Source organism: Thunnus maccoyii, chromosome 19 (genome assembly GCF_910596095.1).
Source record: "Thunnus maccoyii chromosome 19, fThuMac1.1, whole genome shotgun sequence".
Classification (NCBI taxonomy): domain Eukaryota; kingdom Metazoa; phylum Chordata; class Actinopteri; order Scombriformes; family Scombridae; genus Thunnus; species Thunnus maccoyii.
In genome coordinates, this window is record NC_056551.1 from 4,897,294 (window position 1) to 4,918,764 (window position 21,471).

At 38.5% G+C, this 21,471-nt stretch overlaps 1 protein-coding gene across 2 annotated transcripts in view; it reads right to left on the reverse strand.

The window, feature by feature from the left end:
* Positions 1–21,471, reverse strand: part of vldlr (very low density lipoprotein receptor) — a 72,145-nt gene that overhangs the window by 35,037 nt on the left and 15,637 nt on the right. For both annotated transcript variants that reach the window (XM_042395941.1, XM_042395942.1), the window contains exons 3-4: positions 15,205–15,327; positions 3,092–3,214 (exon numbers count right to left, since the gene is read on the reverse strand). In XM_042395941.1, the coding sequence (XP_042251875.1) occupies positions 3,092–3,214; positions 15,205–15,327 (246 nt within the window). The remainder of the gene's footprint in view (positions 1–3,091; positions 3,215–15,204; positions 15,328–21,471) is intronic.

Below are 21,471 nucleotides of genomic sequence, written 5' to 3' on the forward strand. Positions count from 1 at the left end.
TGAAACCAGAAGAGCGGACACTGTTGCGGCAGCAGATTAGTGTTACTGTCCATACCCTTGGCAGTGTGAATGTTATCACACTGTACGAGTGACTGCCATGCCAGACATACCCAAACCATGACCATCTGGCAGACTGACTGGTTCACGAGAGATTGATTTACGTGGGCCTGTGGCTGTTCACACTTCGAGGTTTGTGGGTTGTTAAGGTCAATGGCTGAAAACGTGCATTGTACTAAACTGCAGTAAAACGTGCTGGTATACAGAGTTCAAGGACAACAGCAGCTCAGATTTAATGTGAGTGAACCAGAAAATTAACAAATGTCTCCTCCTCAGCAGCTGATTTCACTGATTAGCATCTTTAACCACAGCGGATGCTTCAAACTTGTTATATCTATACATAAATATCTAGAGATCTTGAGAGATCTGCTGCTGTATACACACACATTGTGATGCACCAATACTATGTGTAGCTCTGGTATCAGTGCTGATACAGCTCATAGTGCTCACTCATCATTGGCATGTTTTAGATCGAACAACTGACATGTTCACTAAAGTGATTAACATCCTCTACCGTCAGCACAAATGTCAAGTGTGGAGATCCAATGCTGATCATTATTCATGCCAATCATTAACTGATATTCTGTCAATTTGTTTTGGTTAAAATGCAGCATGTACTCTTTTTTTTAATTCTACTTGAATCCTACATTTTTCCCTCATTAACTTTCAGTAACATGCTACAAGCTGCCTTGCTGTTTTCTGTCAGATCCAATTATTTTAGTTCGTCCAGGCAGCAAAGCTTTATGCTTTGCACCAAAGGCTGGGAGTGTGTTTATGCTGCACAGTGTTTAGGATAAACAACTGGAGGATTGAAAAGTAATTGACGCCCACATCCATTAAAACTGTGTCAGTGCTTGAATAAATACAAGGCATCGACTGTTATACTTAATAAGTAGTTGGGACTTGGAACACTAATGAAAAATTGTCATTGCACTTCTAACAATCTTATGCAAGTGTAAAAAGTGGTCTGTTCCCTGCACAATATACATGAAGCAGAGAGGCTTACAGCACAGCTAGAATCCAGAATGACAATCTGAAATTCATTCAGTCAATTTCATTTCAAAGTCTCTAATTGGAGCAGGAGAAGGCCACATTTCTGTGCTGCATTTGGAGGACAGAATTTTGCAGAGATCTCCAGATCTGTATCGAGGCCAATCTGGGCATATTTTAATGGATTGTATCAGTTTAAGTAAACCCCATCAAATAATCTGTTCTCAACTGTTCTATACTCTCCTTCAGTATTTCAAGTAGCCCGTGAAAAGTGAGACAACTTTTCATATAAAACTATTACTTTTTACCATATATACACTGAGCATCTTTGGAACAAAATTTATTTCAGGACAAAATAAGTTCTATCTTAAAAAGGTTCAATGTGTAAGAATTGGCCACCTGATCCAAACAAATATGGGGAAACATATCACCCCCCCCCTCACACGCATCACCCCACACCATCATCACTAACTGAATATAGCGTAAAGCTTGCTGTTTACAGTGAATCTGTGCTATGGCTTTGTCAAAATATCAAAATGCTATGGAGACATTAGAGCTAGTAGTAAATTACCAAAGAGCTGCACAGATCAGAAAGCGGTTGCACCATGGAGAAACTACTAAATAGTTATTCACATGCCCCTAGGGTAGGTGTCAATCATAAAGTGTCACAGAACTCACTAATGGTAAAAAGCAGTTTTTCTGCCACACAGCATCATTTTTCATTACTTGCTGCCATTTTGCAACACATTAATCCATTAGAGACCTAATTTATTGATATGATATTTCAATATGGGTCCAACTTATGTGCTACGATGCCAAATAGCTCATGCCAGCATTCACATAGCTGATGCAACCCAGTGCAGTTCATCAGATAAGCTGGTGCAACTTTCCAAATAGGCGTTATTTGGGTGAACTGAATGACCTGAAAAAATATTAAAACTTTATAAAGTGACATATTAAGAGTCCTACAGTGAAAGTCTGGTTTCTTCCTCTCATGTTGGACTGAAGGCAGACTGCTACAGTGACTCACTATCATCCCTGTGGTACAAAGTGGTAGTAAGAGACAGTACAGACTGAAGCTAGCTGGTTAGCATGCTAACTTCAGTAGATATCTCTGCAACACAATACATACAGGTCTTTGGCTTAATGTCAAAACTTATTTATTCACATTCTGTTGATAATTTTGGTGAATTTGAGCGTTTTAAACTAAAATTCTGGCTAATTCTTACTCATTGAACCTTTAACTTATTTTCAGTTTGTAGTGAGGGTACTGGGCAGCTGTGTCATTTAGGTAAACCTAATATCGGAGGAGGTATCGGCAGTACCCAGTATTAAAGGAGTCTGATCAGGATACTTCTGCAATCTTTCTCAACTCAAAGTCAGAGAATATCTTGTGACCACATATTTGGTTATCACCATGGGTGTTTGCCTTCAGTTGCTCGTCAATCACTGGCAAATGCAAAACATGATCTGGACAAATGAAAAAGAAAGTGCAGGATGTAAATAAATGGAGGCCAGGCATAAACTCCACTTGCTAGTCATGTTAGCAACCTTGACATGCTGTCAGTCACGCTGCATTTCACATAAATCAAGTGTCTCAACTCTTACTGTAAACCATAATCTTTACTGGTAATCATGAAATTCCCCACAGCATTTACCATTCTCTCATTTGACAGCAGCTGTATGGTAATAAACTTGTTTAATAAAGTTAGACCATTTGGGGACAAGGCGCAGGTTTAGCCTGGCCTTAAGATCATCTGAAAGACACACCTATATGGGACATGGATCCAACGCACGGACACTTGAGTAGGAGAGACATGCAACCAGGGGTTCATATTCACTCCATTCAGCTGAAAGATATTACTCACCTCCTATGGTACATGACTCCAACATAACATTTAAGTTTAAATCCAGGAACTAACTAAAGTGATTCAGAAGTTCTACCGTAATGTGTACTGTAGTAAAAATGATCATGCTAAAATGATTCTGGGGCAGACATACAGACAAATATCCCTTCCAAGTTAGTGTGTTTATGTCCACCTACCACAGTTGACCTCATCCTCTCCGCTGTCACAGTCCTTCTCTCCGTCACATTTCCAGAAGACGGGGATACACTGGGTGGAGCCGGCTCCGCAGCTGAACTCGTTCACACGACACGTCCTCATGTCTACGTGAGCACAAACACAAAACGCACGGTCAATTAATTGTTCTAATATTGCATTGTCCTGTCTCACAATGTTTTACTTTTGTTTGTTCTTTGATGTGTACCAGTGTCAAATCTATTTATATAGCTTCATATTTTGAAAGGAAAACTAATTTGCTTTGGGCAATAAATGTCTCATATTTAATGACATTAGAGAAGGGACTGCAGATGAAAATGAGCTTTAAGCTAACTCTGGTGCAGTGCATCAAATGTTAACATTTATGTTTAAAATTGTACATTGTCACAATAAATACAAGACAAAAAAGAAGGGGAAATAATGTTGAAACCATAAAATTGGCAAAAATAAAAAGCTACAGTTTCATAATACTTTTTGGTCCAGGTTAGTCCTCCTCTCCTCCTTTAGAAAAAGCAAAATGTGTTTCATTAATTCTTGGTTAGCATGACAAAAAAAGAAAACTCCAAAGAGAATCACTGTCAATATGGCCCCGAGGTATGCACCATCAGTGCCACATTACATTATACACACATGCCAGGAATTAAAGGTTAGTAAAGTGTTTCATTTCAAACTTTCAATTTTAAAAGTGTTTTAAAAAGGTGTTTGCAGTCACATCTCTAATCACCTGATTTTATTTTTTAAAAGACACAGGCTATTTGGGACTCCAAGGCCACATTCAAGCCTTTCATTCTCATGACTAATTCTGATTTACTGCTTAAATGAAGCTCTGATTTTTGTTGGACTTTTCACATTGTGTTTTTCAATATGGGTAATAGCAGGTATAAGTGTAATGTATGATTCTTACGCAGAAGTATACAAGAAGTGTAAAGTGATAGCGTTATAATGTATGGTGTCATTACACAGCTGCACTGGCTCTATTTGTTGCCTTTGAGTGTGTTTCCCCCATGACAGTAGGGCCAAAAATAACAAGAGGACAGAGCAAGGACACGGCACAACTGACTTTCTGGGGGGTTGGAAATGGTGAACAGCTTTTGGAGTAGTAATGGTGTTGTTGAGCCACAGGTTATCTGAAAAAAAAAAATGTTTGCACTGTCACTGTAACAAAACAACTGTTTCCTCATATTGACAGTATCAGGTTAAACTGAAAATGCATAAATGTGACTCAAAATCTACTGCCACTATTTCACTCAGCATGCATGTCTTTCACACAACAGAGTTTATTAGATGACATTTCAGCTTCTAGACCTGGTTTGCCTCTTATCCATGTGATCTTCCAATGTTAGAGAGATAAGCTGTTGCCATATAAAAACTGAAACTATACTGTGATAAGGGCTGCTCAGCGGAGCAGAAAATGAAAGGGAATTGAAAAGTGGCTCCTAAAGATAAGTCAATTATTGACTACGAAGATAGTTTTGTTGATAGGCCAGGTGACAATTTGCTGCTATATCTCTGAATCCAGTCTGGTGTGTCAGCGTCTCAACAGCAGAGGTGATCTCAATTCAAAGTATGACGACACACAAGACGTATCCGGTCTCTAACTAGGCTAGTTCATTGATCATGTAGTGATCTTGCCTATATACATGCTCTTTGATGAAGTCAAGCCCAACCAAATCAATGATTAGCATCATTTAAAAATGTCCATATTGGTGTCAATAAGACGATACCTGAGCTTTGGTACCGATAATTTCTTCACTGCATTAGTTTGAGGAATAAAAACATGTTTTAAGTACTTTTTCATTTAACAACTAATGGCAAGTTACATGATACCTGACACACAATCACATTTCTTCCATTCTATCTATATGTAGGAATACATGTGATGTACTGTGCAAAGCAGTTCAAGTCAACACACAAAACATCATGTAACAACTACAGATCACTACTGATTATGATTTTTCTTACAAAAGTCCCAAGGCCAGGATGTTGAGGGCGTAACAAGTGGACGGAAAAAAAATCCGAGAACACATAAATTACAAAGCCTGTAGGTAGCAACGGCAACATACAAACATGACACACTGTGTAAGGGTGACAGGAATCCTACACCTACAAACTGTATGTTTAAAAGCCATGAGAACTAAAAAAAAACCCAAAACACTACAGAGCAGCTTCACCAAGTTCAACCCAACAAGAAACCAAATTATGTGTTGAACCTACATACCCGAGTTTCAATACTCAGATCCACTCGACCTCCGTACAGTAGGCTGAATAAAATGTGTCAGTAGCAAACATATATATCGCTGCCATTTCACAATTTATTATTAAAACTCAGCCATTGCTAAGCTCCACAAAATTCCAACAATAGAGCCGCTGTACAGTTTACCAGTTCTGTATTCAGTGCTCTGGTTGAAATACACACTGCACACAAATATCTTCTATTTGATGTATTTATGGTGAAAAATACATCGCATGTACATATTTCACCTGCACTATTCAACAATGTGAAGTCACCTGTAAACACTTATTAGACTTCAAGGAGACACCTAGGTCAGCATGTGTTCCCTGTTTGGAGCCGGTTTTCTGTGTGAAAAGAGCTCAATGGGCCTAAAACATGCACCTGAACCAGAAAATAGAGCTCATATATGTGAGCTCTAGAAAGATGTGACTGATGTATACATATCACAGTCCTGACAACTGTGTTATATATAATATATATCTCAACTACAAGGTTTGTTATAAAAACACTGTAGTCAAATCACTAGAGACTTAAACAGTGTTAGAAAACAGGAGACTTGCAAAGTAGAAACTAACAACAAGTATTAATAGAATTCTGTGTTGTGCAAAGCAGCATATGCTGCGCAAGAGCCTTGTTTGTTTTCAGCTATAATAATGAATAGGGATTTACATTTTATTAAATGGTCTTATGAAACCTTTCAAAATTTAATTGGATTACATAAACACAGTGATCTATTTGGAACCACCACAGCTGGTTTTCCCTAAAAAGTTGACTCTGACAAACAAAGACCTTCCCCTGACAGCAACAGTGTGAACCTGTGTACACACAACACATGGTCAACCAAAACCCAGGTTTTAAGTTGAGTATTAATGGACGGCTCTTAACATCCCACTTGTTAATGACTACGTGAACAGGAACTGCAGCTCACTTCCTTAATTTAACACTGAGGCAAGCAAACTGACGTAAACACAACTGCAGCATGAGTCCTTCACACAGAAAGTGTACATACATACACACACACACACTTACTTTAGATTCCATTCCCTGCTGCCAAGTCATGTGTAACAGCTGGTCAAACAGTACAGTGATGTAACAGCTATAGTTGCTGAGTTGATCTGCACGTACACCACTGCAGCTATGACTGGAACTTAACACAACCTCTTAACACGTGCGCACGCGCACACGCACACACACAGACACAGACAGAGAGGACTACAAACTGGAATGCTGTTCAAGACCTTCAGTTGACCTACACAAGTTGTACCATTTAATGTACACAAGCACAGCCTGATGTTAGGAAGTTGTTAGATCTAAAGAGGGAAAGATCAAATGTTACAGCTGGACCTTCAGAGGTTCATTCAAGTTTTCAGTATGCAACTTCATCAGTGTAAAAGTTTCACAAGTGCAAGTTAAAAAGTTATGGAGGATACATTTCACCAGAAGCAAACAAAGGGCCCCATCTTACGCCCTGCGCACAATGGCGCCAAGTGCGACACAAGTGTCTTTGTTAGTTTAAGACCGTTGTTTAGGAAGCAAAATGAAGCAATGATTAAACTAAAGGAGGAAATAAATCTGGACAGCCTCTAGCTGCTGCCAGCAGCAGGATCAGAACCTTGGAGAGCTGATTAAGTCCTGATAACTGTGTTAATGATTCTTTACATGATTAAAATTAATGATTTAATTTTTGAACAATATTTAACAAATATTCTTTAACATTTTTGAGTACAGTGATCAGGTTTCCATACTTTCAGCAATTAAAACCCTGCTGATTTTAGCTGTTATTCCATTACTGAACAAAACGATATTAAAGAAACCAAAGCTGTAATTAAAAAAATAAACCTTTTCAAAAATCAAAACGAAAATACATTCACAACAAATTAATGAACAGGATCTTAAACTGGTGGTCTGGGGCCAGGGGAGGGTTCAGGAGAAGCAGGAGCCAGTGTTCTTGTTATGGATCGTCCGCCTTCACTTTGCGCACAAGCAGTTTCCTCTGCAGAGAAGTGTCCCTTCTTACTACTTGGCAAATGCACCATCATAATAGCAATCCGCCAAGGTGCAAGCGCACCTGGCTGTTAAAGGCAATGGAAGATGACACTCTGATTGGTTTGTTGCATGTTACACCCAAAACACACCCTTAATTAGGAGACTAAGGACAACCCCCTTTGGACCATGCGCCTAGCGGAGCGACCATTTTTCCGCCGTTAAAATAGCAAAAGCGGATTTGGACACATCCTAAATGCACTTGTGCCAATGCGCTTCAGACTGTGCGCTTTAGATTGTTAAAATAGGGCCCAAATAGGGAAATGGAAAACTAACAGAAAAAAAAAAAAACTCAGGAGAGGCCATAATTAAATGTCTTTTTTGTTACAACCACTGAAGTGCAGAAAAGTAAAAAATCTTCAAAATCATACACAAAGCAGCTGTAACTAGTTAATCCTAGCATTTTTAAGACATAACCAGAAAATGTATTTGAACTTGATAACTTGATCATTTGTCATCAAAACACCTGCTTGAGTAAACCAAAGTACACATGTGACAATATACTGCTTTTTGTACAATCTATTTCAAATGCAAGACTTGACTGACTTTGGGAAAACAAAAAACATCAAAAGACTTTTGCCTGACTTCAACAGTCTGGGTGTAAATGTGCTGTGTAATTTTTAAACCCTATGATTATAAATGAACTGTCCAATCATCAACTTGAACAAATAAATAACAGTGTGATAAGGGTGGAGCAGACAGGGTGATTGACTCACGTAACAGGATGAAAAGGTGAGGAGAAAAAAAAACAAAAACATTAAAATGAAGATGACAGAGGACATTGTGAAAGCAGAGGGATAGTAATATTTGAGCTGATTTGTACTGGGACAAACCAAAGCTCCATTTAATGTCTGGGTTATTAATATAGCACTCGAAGATAATTACTATTCTACTACTATATTTACCACTCCATTGTCTAGGCCTATCCAGTGACTGCTTTTTTGACTTTAATTTTATCTTTCTAACAGTACAGGAACCAGGGAGGCCTTTGGCAACACTTCAGTCATTTGGTTTTGAATAACTCTGGTGTTTAAAAGACTCTACTTGTTTTGGCAGAGTGCAAAAGGGATTTGCCCTCACCGTTAGGTGTAGTGTTTGCTTTCCACTTAAATCATTTATTTTTATATTGTTCTCAGGTATGTACACTCAACCTGCTTTGTGACACACTGGAGATTGAATCGAAAATAACACTAGCTTATACAATTGGATTAAGGTCCCGAAAAGCAGAAAAAGGTCAGAAAGAAAAAGAAAAAGATAAAATGTGGCTGATGCTGCAGAATGTTTTAAGTTAACACATTTATTCAAAATATTGATGCCACTGCCACACAAAATCCTGTTAGCTTTAGCATGCCTAGCTGCAGTGATATCATTAACTGTCTACCACCAAATGAAGAGGAGGAAGAAAGAGTCTGGACAACGAGCAGGCTGCCTCCAGTGGAGAGCAGGGGCAAGAAGAGGAGGCTGCTGCCAAGGACAAGCGAAAGGTGCATGACAACCTGCAGCAGGTGATACTGCTAACATCATGTAGTGACAGTGTTAACAGCGGAGCTCCAGACCTGACCCTCTCCGTTATGCAAGTGGCATGCGAACGCAGCTTACCAACTTCAAAAAATTCAAAATTAACAATTTAAAAAAATAGATTAGGGAGCACTACATCTTGAAGTGTTCATGCTTATGGCTACACAGAAAAACTGATGGAATAATCAACAGGATGGCAGAGAAGAGCGCACTGATGAGACGTCTTCTCATGACCTAAGGTAGGACATGCTATTCTATCAGCTGCTTAGGACCGCTGTGCTATTCTGTTTTTTAAATGATGCCAAGGCGAGAGTGTTATTATGGCTCAGCTGATTAGTCACTCTGGGTCTGTTCCAATAGGTTGCAGGCATGCTGCTCGTCACAGTCTGACAATAGCAGTGAATGAACGTTTACATAGTGTCGGTAGCATGAAATCCTGTTAAGCCTGTTGTGTGAATTGCATCAGATCAGCTGCAAACACCATGTCAGATGATTGACTAGAAATAGCTCTCACATTTCTAGCAATCATTAGGAAAGCTTTTGTCCAGTGTGAAAATTAAGTTTTGGTTATGTTGTTTCATGATGAAAGCATTGCATTTTGTCATAGACTTCATTCATGACATATGATTATGTCATATTTATTTTATTTGTGAAGTTACGGATTGTAGCAGAAGTGTGCTGAGAGCTGGGTTGCCTATATCTACTGTCAAACGAATAAAATCTTAAGTGCACCTCTTGGGGTGCCCACTTTTCCTCGAGGCCATTTCTTGGACACTTATTATTTTATGAAAGCTGTAAGTACTCCTGCTGGTAGGGTGCCAACTTGATATCTATTGCTTAGCCTATGTTAGAAATAGCCTGATATTGCTTTCTGCAACTCATACGTGTGTATGTTAGGGGAAAAATGGAGCTGGTCCAGATGAAAATTTCCAGGGATGAATTTTGTTCCCAGTCTGACCCTGCCAGTAATAGTTGAGAAAATGAGATTTATGTCTCAGGGATATAATGATTATTTTAATTGGTATGGATTCTCCGCTGTAGGAAATATTTCTCGTAGATATGCTTTTGTGAAAAATGTGTATTTTTAAAACGATTTCAGTAAAATTTCTCACTAAGAAAATGTCACCCTACCACTCCCAGGATCATTTCTCCTCATTTTTCAGGGGTGTAACAAGTATATATCATTCTAGTACTTGTAATAACAAAGTGAGCCCAGTTTGTGTACAAAATGACAATAACTTTTTTTTTTTACCAAGCCCGAAGCTGACAGTTTGACAAGTGACAATAAATGAAAATGATAACCCAAAAGGTTCAAATGAAGACCTAGAATTACATGTCACACTAAATAGATCTATTGTGTAACCTTCTGTTGCTTCATTGATTTAGTCAGTTAAAAGAAGCAAACCCACTACTTCTGTAATACTGTCAGTATTTTAGAGATTTGATATCATGAGCTTATGTACAAAAACATTTAGGATTTCTAAAAGTCTTGTGGTCTTGCCATGTATGTACCTAGAAAGCAATTTCTGTTTTTCTGAAATTCAACTTTGTACAAGCTCTTATTGTATTATTAACACTTTATCTAGAGAGTGTATACTCAAATTAAGTCCATGAGTTTTCTATTGGCATGCCTCGGTGCACATTTTGACTGCTTTGCACTTTAAAACACTGACTATGATCAACAGTATAGAGCCCAAAATTACAAATTTGTCTTCATGTGCTTACAAACCCTTCTATAGTAAGACACTCACGTAGGATACATAACCTTAAACATAGTGTTCCCAAATATGTCAATATGGTTATCAATCTTGTTTTTTGGGGTACTGCCCATACAACATCTTTCAACTTTTATTGGGTATGACAATAGTTCGCAGTTCATTCAGTGTGCTAGATTTTTTCCTCAATTATTCGCCTATGCACCTTTCTGTATACAGCTATGTAAAAATTCCTTTTCTTTGATCATTTTGTACAAACAGCAAGCATTTATTTTGTCTCAAATTTCTGTCAACTCATTTAGCTGATGAAGACTTGTAGGCTTCTGAAAACCAGCAAGCCTCTCTTTGTCCTCCACTGACTTTGGTTTCTGCACATTGTTACGTTGCCATTTTGAAGTTGAGGGTAGACCCTGAAGATTTACTCACAGTACCATGGATGAAAGACACCATCTTTCTTCAGTTGGCTTACAAAAATTTATAAGCCAACAGACTCAACCTGAGTGCTTTAAACATTCAGGAAGATTTCAAGAAGCACAGTGAACATCACACCAACGAGTGTTTGAAGTGCTTTCATCTTCCATCTGATGTTTATCTACATACCTAAGGAGACGCTGAAGTCCATTTGTCTCTATGACAGCACAGTGAAGACAGTGCAGACGAGAGATTCTCATTAAAAAGCGACTTCACTACATACACTTTCCATCATGACTCATCTTTGATTGAACGAGCACCTCAGCGAGACCTCACATCACAGTTCTACCATTTAAAGCTTGACACCTCTCCTTAGTTCTGTTTAAACAACTTATTTTCTTGACAGTGCTGCTCACAGGGGACTCGCCCTCACAGCTTTTAAGTGCTTCTCTGAATTTTTTGCAACAGTGTGAGATACTGTTAGAAACAGCAAGAAGCCATGCACTCTGATGGTCAAAGAAACTCTGCAGCTGGTTGCTAAACCAACTCAAAACTTTAAATATACATTCTGTAACATAAAAACACTCAATTATAATTGCAATTCCTGTAATCAAAGTTTATTGTACATGTACAGTAAAGTACATGAAAACGTGCTTGAAGTATCAAAAGCAGAAGTACTCATTATGCAGAACGGCTCCCGTAGTGTATTTTGTTTGAAGCATCTTATTCTTGCACACTGTTGCGTAATTTAAAATGTAGCAATTTATCATATTTTTTAGGTGATCATATGTTCTTGGACATAAAATTTGAATCTACAGAGTCACTAGTAACTAAATGTATAACAGTAAAAGTATAAAGTAGCATAAAATGGAAATACTCTGCTAAAACTAGGGGTGGTATATGAAACAGTATATACACTGATGAATTTGTGTACCATTAGTTATTTTGCTACATTGTTTCTCGATTCATTTTTACACATTATATTAAATCCAATTCAAAACTGAACACACAGTGCTTCAGTAAAGGTACAATACGGCGTTTAATTTTAAATAATTTTATTGATTCATTTGTGTAAGGCTTATTTTGTTTAAAAAAAAAAAAAGGCATCAATTGGCCTGCTTTAAAAAAAAAGTTAACCAATCTCACAGTACAGCTGCTGTCATTAACTCATTTTTTTTATTTTGTCATACAATGTAGTATGTATCATAAACTAATGAATTTATCTATTTAATCTGCAGTGCAACAGCTTGGTAACGACTGCTAGTTAAGGCAGCATTTGAGCCGTGATCACTACTTTCAACATCTGACGACAAAAACAGAAATGCGCAACTATCTCTTGCATTGCAAACATGAAAACATAGTTTTGCAGTATACGTCTTCAGACAGTACAAATGAAATGCATAATTGAAAATTAATTTTTAAGTTAACCAATTACAGGCGTTCGCCAGTGAATATCACTCTTTCACATGAGCTGGTCCAGCAGGGTGTTGAGCAAGGGTCACACATGGCTCACAGATGGTGGACATACACACAAATGCTAGAATGACAGCAGATTGTCTCCAGCAGCCCGACGGAGCCAGAACGCAATGCGGCCGGATGCTACTGGTGACTTTGGTGAGTAGAGCAAAGCATATGGAGAATGACTGAACCCTGCATCTCCAGATTACACAGCACACTTGTCAGGATTGGCAGATGGAAAAGTGATTGCAAACAGGTTGTCTTAAATGAAGGAACAGAATCACTTCTGTTGCACCGGACATTTTACAAAATAAGATATTCGTCAATGACGCTCATCCGTAGAGCGCTTACTTTGATTTTTAATATTAGACTTTTAGTTTAAATCTTTCCCTATTTTAAGAGTTAGTGACGGTGGGCTTCAGGCTGCTGCCAGCAGGTCGCCCTCTGCGTACAGCCGACCGCCGCTTAGGACCAGAAGAGAGTTGCTGACGAAAACAAGCGATGAGACCCGAGGAGTCATGAGAGCAGCTGCTCGCTAACAGCTAGCATTACATTTGTTTACAGCAGCAGGACAGAGTGTCTCACTCTGCTACTTTTTGCTGCAACTCTGCTGATACTAAAGACGCTACCGGAGCAGACACTGTCAGTTTATCATTGTAACGTCCGTCGTCCAGCTAAGTATTGATAACACACTTGATACTTTACAAATTGGAGGTTTTTTTACTTGATAAACGTGGATGCTGATACGCGAAAATGAAATAAATGGGTTTGTTTCTATAGAAAAAAGCAATACTATGGTATGGGCGTTGGGCAAGTAATGTAATGGGTGTATGTCCCAACACTGTGTAACACCGGTAACATCAACCACCGCGGCAAGCCTATTCTGTACATATATGGTCATTGATATTTCACTTAGTTTCATTTTATTCACTATATTAACTACAAATCAGCAACACAAGGATGTGAGCCTGAATGGGTAAATAAACCATTTTTAGGTTAGTTTGTTCTCGCTGTTTATTGTTTTAGCCTGAATCTTTCACCAGGCACAGAGTCTGCAGTAATTAAGGTTGCTCACACTGTCTGACCTCCTGTGTAACTTCATATTTTATTGTTGATCATGTTCTGCCTTGTTGTTAATATACACTCGTGTGCTTTGTTGCTCTGCAAAGCTCTGAATGAACCAATTTCTTCAAAGTAATTTATAGAGAACAGAAGGAGTAGCTGACCTGTGCACTGCAGTGTTCTCTCAGTTGGCAGATACAGCATAAATAATGACCCATCATCATGCAGCATGCAACACATTTACTGAAAAATAGTCACTTGACAAAATTGGAGTACAAGGTCTTTAAACTCAACATATACTCATGCAATGATGAATCTCAGATTAATTACTTGGAACACCTTCAATGTCTCAGACAGATAAGGCACTTGTTTTTTTATGCAGCCAAAGCCCGATCCATCTTATTCCTCTGTGCCATAATGCTCCGTTGTTGTACAAAACTATTAAGAATAAATCAATGAGCCACACCATTGTACTGGGTGACATGCTCCTTCATTACCATGAAAACTGGCACTATAGTTTATTTTGAGTCCCACATCACACAAACACTGTCCTGCTGCCAGAAATACTTCACAAAATACCAAATGTGTATTCTTCCACTTCAGAAAACAGCCCTCCACAAATGTGTTATTTACTCATGTGCCCAGCAGTTTTAGGAAATTACCAAGCCTTTTGTTTGTGAGCTGTTTTTAAAAATTATATCTTCAGTAGAAACCAGTGGGCCAGAGGTTGAGAGCCACAGAGTATTGAGAAGTATTGAGACAGACACACTGTTGATTTAGGTCTTTTCACAGGAGTTGTTAAAGATAAAAACATTTAAAATCAGCAAAAAAGAAACTTGGCTGACCAGATTGAACCTGCTACTGATATTGGTCATCTCCCAACCCTAAAACACACCTCAACTTTATACATCGATTAAGACAATTCTCCCCCTTCTATAAAAGGCATTGTTTTTCACCTTTCTATAAAAAAAAAAAGAAAAGGAATGAATGACATAATATAGACATTAAACTTTCTTGAGGTTGCTTAGACTTGAACTCAACTGCACTACCTTTGACAAAAAGTGATGTTGATTGCAAAGAACTGTTTTTAAACCTCTTCTTTGATGGATTATTCAGATGTTTCTGAGTAGCCTCCAACATCATAGAGTTGGCTGCTGAAAAGTATTACATACAAAAATTCAGTTTGTGGGGGGAAAAAAAATCTCAATAATTAAGGTTGGACTTAGATAATATTATCAAAGTCCTAAAGTCCTGAAAGTATTTGATATCTTCATGCATCAAAAAGGTTCCTAGTTGACAGCTGAGTTTTGAATGTTGGGGTTTCTCCCAACCACATAAACGCAGAGATACAGTATATGGACAACAACGTGTTTACTGTGACTCAAGCAAGTTTCAAGTGCACTGAAACAAATTAAACTCAATGGCTGCCTGAAAGGTAGACATCAATGAAAAAAGTTCATCTTGGGAAGCAGCACTATAAACTTTCTTATTAATAGGATGAAAGCTGTAACACCAGTATGGTTCTTCAAAAATATCTAAGCAATTAAATATACAAAAGTCTGAGGTGTGATGGAGAAGTTTCCATCGTCACAAACTAAGAAGAAATTCTGACTTGATTCCTGTGAGAGGTTCATCAGAAAGGAAACCAACTACTCACGGCAGATTTCTACGCTCTCGTCTGACCCGTCCTCGCAGTCTGGCTCCCCATCGCAGTGCCACCGCTTCGGGACACACTGGCCGTTCCGACATACAAAGTCCTCTTCCGCACAAGTCTTTTTAACTGGAGTGGAGAGAAGAGAGATGGATTCATTATACAGTTTTTAATGTGTTCTTTAATGAGACATCTCACATTAAAGGAATAGAAAGACACAAACAATAGGAAGGGAAGGAGAGAAAGACCAAAACCATACACACACAGCTCATGAATATGAAATTAAGTTCACCCAACCCAAGCCTCTTTCTGTCTCAGGTAAAGAAGGTCACAAATTTACAATTTGTTGCTTCTTGATTGAGCTACATTTGTATTGAAAATTCAGTCAAGACTATGCTCTAGAAATAATTACTGCATGAATTTTCCACCAAAAGGAGAAGATGGCAAGATGGAGAATACATCTAAAAGATAAAGTGAAATCACAAGTGAAACTTCCAACATGGTGTGGATATTTGTTGGGAATTCTTGCTTCACAAATTATGGCTTTGGCAGATGAACACGGAATTTAACACATTTAACACACAACATTTAAAAAAATAATTAAATAAAATTAAAAAAAAATTAAAAATCAGATGTCTCCTGGTAGGGCTGAACGATTTGAGCCAAATAGCCAAAAGACAATTTTCTGACTAGTATTTCAATTTCAGTTGGTCTTGTTTCTACATGAATATGATCAAATAAAATAATGCAGTTGCTTGGTATTAAGGTCTCCCAAGTTTAAACCTGTCAGTCAGAGAAAGGTCAATGTCAAAGGTAAACTTGGCAATTTTTTTTTATGGATACATTTGTTAGTTTAGCTCACATGTATAAAAAGATTTTATTATTGATATACTTAATACACTCACATATACTGAGCTCTGACATTCAAAAGTGGTGTTACATTTATGAATAACATCTACACAGTTGACCAGTTATGGTATTAAGTCCCATATGAAAATGTTTGATACAGACGATCCCTAAAGCAGTGATTCCTGACATTTTTGTCTTCTGACCCATGAAGCAATGTCTGTCTATGGCCTCATTTCACACATGTCTACAAGCTGAGTTTGAATTCTATGATGGTTGAGGAGGTTAAATTAGGTACAGAAAAAAAAGCACAGACTAGGGCAAAGTAAAGAAGAACAACTTGGTGTTGCAGAAGTGTAATATTTCTGCTTTCCTATCCTGTTCATCTAATGAAGCATGACATTTCTTTTGCGACCCATTGGGGGGCTGCCAAACCCCAGGTTGGGAACATCTTGCCTAATGATACTGCTGACAGCTTTGCAGTTAAGCTGCTTAATCCAACATTATCATTAAATACAGGCAGCCAGGACTAGCTGCTTCACAGTTCAGAATCCCAAAGGTCCAGATTCACAACTTACAGATTACTAGATTTATCAAGAGAAACACGCTCCACTCTGTTGGCGTTTTTGAAAACCAAAAAAGACCCTCTGATATTTTTGAAAGTAGACAAAGTTACACAGTGGTGAGTCTTCTGTGATAAAACCATCTTTGGCCCAGTCTGACACCAGCAGAAATACCTGAAGGATTCCTGATGGCCTGTCATGAAGAGAGAAGTTGCAGCGTTTAAAATTGTTTGAAGGATTTCAAAACACAACACAAACCCTCTATTCTCAGTACCTCCGTGTGCACTCAGGGCTCAAGTGTCTCCTTGACGCCTTTCCTCAGTCTCTCTGACCAGAATACAAATATGAACCCAAGAAACAACCAACTCCAGTCCAAGCCACAACAGCAGGAAGTCACAGTGGGACTCATTAGCAATGTTCTCTTTTATTAATTAATTTTGGATTTTCATCTTTAACAGGTCTGGGCGCCTCAGTCTGTTATTCAGTCAGTAGGAGATCAGAGCTGTTTGCTGTCAGACAGAACTGAGACCAAAATATAACAAAATGTCATCTGCTGTGAGAGGGTCCGGGAGTGAAACATGGACAGAGAAGGCTGCATTATGTTTTAGTCCACCATGTTGGCAGTTGATGGAAACTCAACATCCTCCCCATTTACCTGTTGTCAATTATCCTAAATTTATCAAAACATTTCCACAGCACTAATTCGTCAGTACAACCACAGAGTCGTGTCATACTAACCATTCTGCAGCTCACTTTCTCTAAAATATAATAAGTGTGGTTTTCATTCACTAATTATAATCTGTTACCACCTTCACTAATTTCTTGCTGGAAATCCTGTACATTTATATCTGAAGGGGGTCTTCTAGTTATCAGTTTTTTCCCCTCCATATAGCCCTGCAGTACAATAATGTGTTCTTTTCTCCCTCACTTTTATCCCTTTCCTCACTTATTTCCTTCACTTGTTCTTTCCTCCCTCGCTCCCAGACTCACATGACCCAGATAGATGAGGGACAAAAGAAAATGGAAAGAGATCTGAAATTTATTGGACACACACACACACACACCTCTACTGTATCCATATTTAGCTCTGTGCTATCTGCTACCTTCCCATCACCAGGTCATTCTGTCCCAAGGGATGCCGAGGAGGCTCCTGGTGGGGCCAAGTTAATGTGTGACATCTGTCATGTGACATCTGTGTGACTGAAAGTGAGTGAGAGCATACAGCATGCCATCTATTCTATACTCTGTGAGCTCAACATTTGCAGCACTGCAATTGTATTCTGGCAAGATGTTGCATTGGTCTATCACATACTTGCAAGCGCATATTCCTGGTGGATTACTTGTACCATGAATGCTGTATTACCTTGTTTACCTTGCAATCGTTGTGACAAAAGATTAAATTGTTGCTACAGTAATAACTTTCCAGAACTGTAAAATCCTGTCTATGAGTATTATATACTGCTGGCGTATGATAAGCCTTTAAATGCATTAATGTGTAGCTGCAACTTGAGATGAGTAAATGACAGTGAACGCAGATTCAGACACTTCACATATCCCCTACCTCTTGTTTGTCTTGTTCCTCCAGCGGCATTTACTCTCAGCCACTGTATCAGTTTACTACCAACTGAATACCCCTCCACTTCCAAGCATGTAGGAGAACTATCGTGGCTGCAAAATTTGCAAAAAATGCAAAAGGCCCTCTAGTGCCGGTGTTTGATTTGTCCATTCAGGGCTTCTGCAGAAACATGGCGGTGCAACATGGCGGGCTCCAAGGAAGAGGACCCACTCCCTGTGTAAATATAAAGGGCTCATTCTAGGGTAACGACAACATAACGACTTTTATTCTCATGGGATTGTACACTAACAAAAACATACTTATGAATATTATAATCCATTTCTGCCAAGTCCATTCTGCTAAATGCCACTAAATTCTACATACCGTACTTTTAAAGATGGCATGTTTTTAAATGTGTTTTCAATCTGTGACCAAATGTCAGAACATATCTTGGTCAGAACTGTTAACTAAATGTAAGGGATCCTTATCAAAACTGTTTTTCTATAAAAATAAAAATCCAGATATTAAAAAAAATCTGATAGCAATATTCCGAAATTGGCACTGGTACAGTCAGGCTCTACTACACTATGTTGTGTTTCAATACATCTAAGTCTGTATAACAGCTGTATGTGTATGATGAATGTAATGAACCTTTGAGCAGCACACTGCTGTATAATTTCATGAAGTGCATATTTCTGGTTTATAAAAAGGACATTAAATCTACACTATTTTTTGGAGGGAATGTGTGAGACCAAGCAAGGTAATTTTATAGTTTTTAGTTTCTACACTTGAAGTCCTCAGTGTCATACTCAGTACTGCTAAAATACAGCAAAGCTGCAAAGTGGATGCTACAGTTAGAATTTTATCTATGATGTAACTTTGACATAAAAATCAGGGAACTTTACTGTAAAGTGCAAATTTTGTTTTGTTGTCTGCAACCAGGAAGTGATGTAATTAATGCAGAAGTATTTTCATCTTGTTTGTAACTAGCATATGTTGTGACTGGGGCAATATAGACAGACTGGTTATAATTAGTAGTTTTGTAGCATTATAGTGTTATATTTGCAATGGAGGTGGTATGTTTAATTGCTTAACAGTAAGAAAAGCATCAGTTATTTTCTATGTACTCTTATTTGTATTTGTTGGTTCACCTTTTCTTCATTAAAAACCTGCCAATCACAACAAAAGTCTGTTCCTCAGAGGATTGTGCTTCAACCTTCAACCAGGCTAAGAATAGCAACTCTGCAATAAAATGTTTGGAGTGTGACAGTGAAAGGCATGTAGCTACCCTGTACTCAGGCCCTGTGTCAAAAGAAACAAGGCTGTTAGAGTCTCCTATAGATCATGGTGGGAAGAGAATGCTTAAGAAAAAACACCCAACTCAGCTTCTACCTCAGTTTTTAGTAATGGTGTAAATCATGCACAAAGGTTTTATCCACATCTACCCTCAAGGTCGTCATCAAGGAAGGAGGAAGATGTATGTGATCTTGGACGATCAAAGTAATGCATCATTAGCTGGGACAGCGTTCTTCAACGTCTTCAAGATCCAAGGAACAGCAGAGCTATATAGCTGGAAACTTGTGCTGGAGTTGTCAGTACAATGTGTAGGAGAGCACATGGCTATGTAGTTGAATGACTCTATGGAAACCTCAGTGTCCACCTCCCAACTCTGAATGTAATCCCATGGTTGACAGAGATGATATCTCAACTCCAGAAGCAGCATACTACCACAACTGTAAGAGGGCTATAGTGGCTGAAATACCTGCCTTTGATTCTTCAGCAGATATCCTGCTCTTACTAGGATGGTGCTGCTGTTGCTCACCATCCCTTGATCTGAGGTCTGTGCTGCAGAGTGCTGGCCACAGAAAATACTGAAGTAGTCAAAGAGAGTACGGTACAAAGGCTGGACAAGATAATTGTCTTCACTGACGACAAGATCTGGCAAAGCAGCTGCAGTCAGACTGTGGCACCAACGTCAGTTGTACTGCCTAGGACTTGAAGCTTGCACCTGAACATGTTAGTGAGACCACTGTAGAGAACTACCTTTTCACTCAAATGCACTTGTGTTTTTAACCCCCCTCACACATCCAACATGAGAGGCAGGTGAGGATGAACTGCATGCTGCATTCTAGACTCAATGCTACTCCAATCTGGAATCTCACTCATGAGGTTCTGAGCATGTTTATGGCTGAAGTTACTGTCAATCAATTCCAGGCCACTTCTAGTGTAGTCTCCTCAGATCTTGCTTAGTCTACGCTTACACAGCGTACAATCCCTCCAGAAGACTTCTCAAATAGCAACACGCTTAAATATCAGTGTAAGAATGTAAAAGCACTAGCAGACCCATTATTGGCAAAGTGGCACTGAGAATATCCGAGTACTCTTCAAAGCAGATAGAAGTGGCATTCAAAGCATCCAGATCTCAAAGACTGAGATGAGGTGTTGCTAAAAAAGATAACAAGCCAGAGGACATTAGTGGTTCATTGGAAGGGTAATGAAGGCCTTACCAAGCAAGAACAGTGTAGTTGAGGAAGCCCTCCAACCTCCCAGGGCTTACCAGAGACCTGTTTCAGAGTTGGTGCTACATTTGGTAACTGGCGGGGAGTGTGGTGTAACTTTGGCATAAAAATGAGGGCACTTTATTGTGAAGTCCAAGCTTTTATGTTGCCAGGATGTGATGTAAATCATGCAGGAAGTCTTTTCACCTCGTGTGTGACTAGCACATGTTTTGAGTTGGGTAATCTATTGAAATCCTATTTCAGTTCTCTTCCTGTGGCATTGGCAGTAAATAGATTCTGTTTATAGAGATATGATTATTATTTGTTGTAGTATTACAGTATTAGATTTGTAACTGAGGTGGTATGTTTGCTTACCTGTACATGTAATAGGAGGCATAATCAATTATTCTTATGTGATCTTATTTGTATTTTTGTTGCAGCTTCACCTTTTTTAGAGTCCTGCCAGTCACAACAAAAGCCTGTTCCTTGGAGAGGTAGTGAAGAAAGAGTCCAACTGGCTATTTAATCAAATTCCAACATTGAAAGAACAGTTTTACCATTACATAACTTGCCAACAGAGACCCTATTGCAAACTAACTGTTGAGTTACATTTACTTGTTACACCTTCCTGAATATGAAATTTCTTTGCTTTTCTTCATGTCATAAGGCAAAGCAATGTCATTTATAAACCACATTTTTATTACAAGTAAACTCAGTGTGCATTAAAATGCACGTACAGACAGTCAGCCAAAAAAACAACAAAAACACAGTGTTAACTGATTGTCAATGAAAAAATAAGCAATTTAAAACA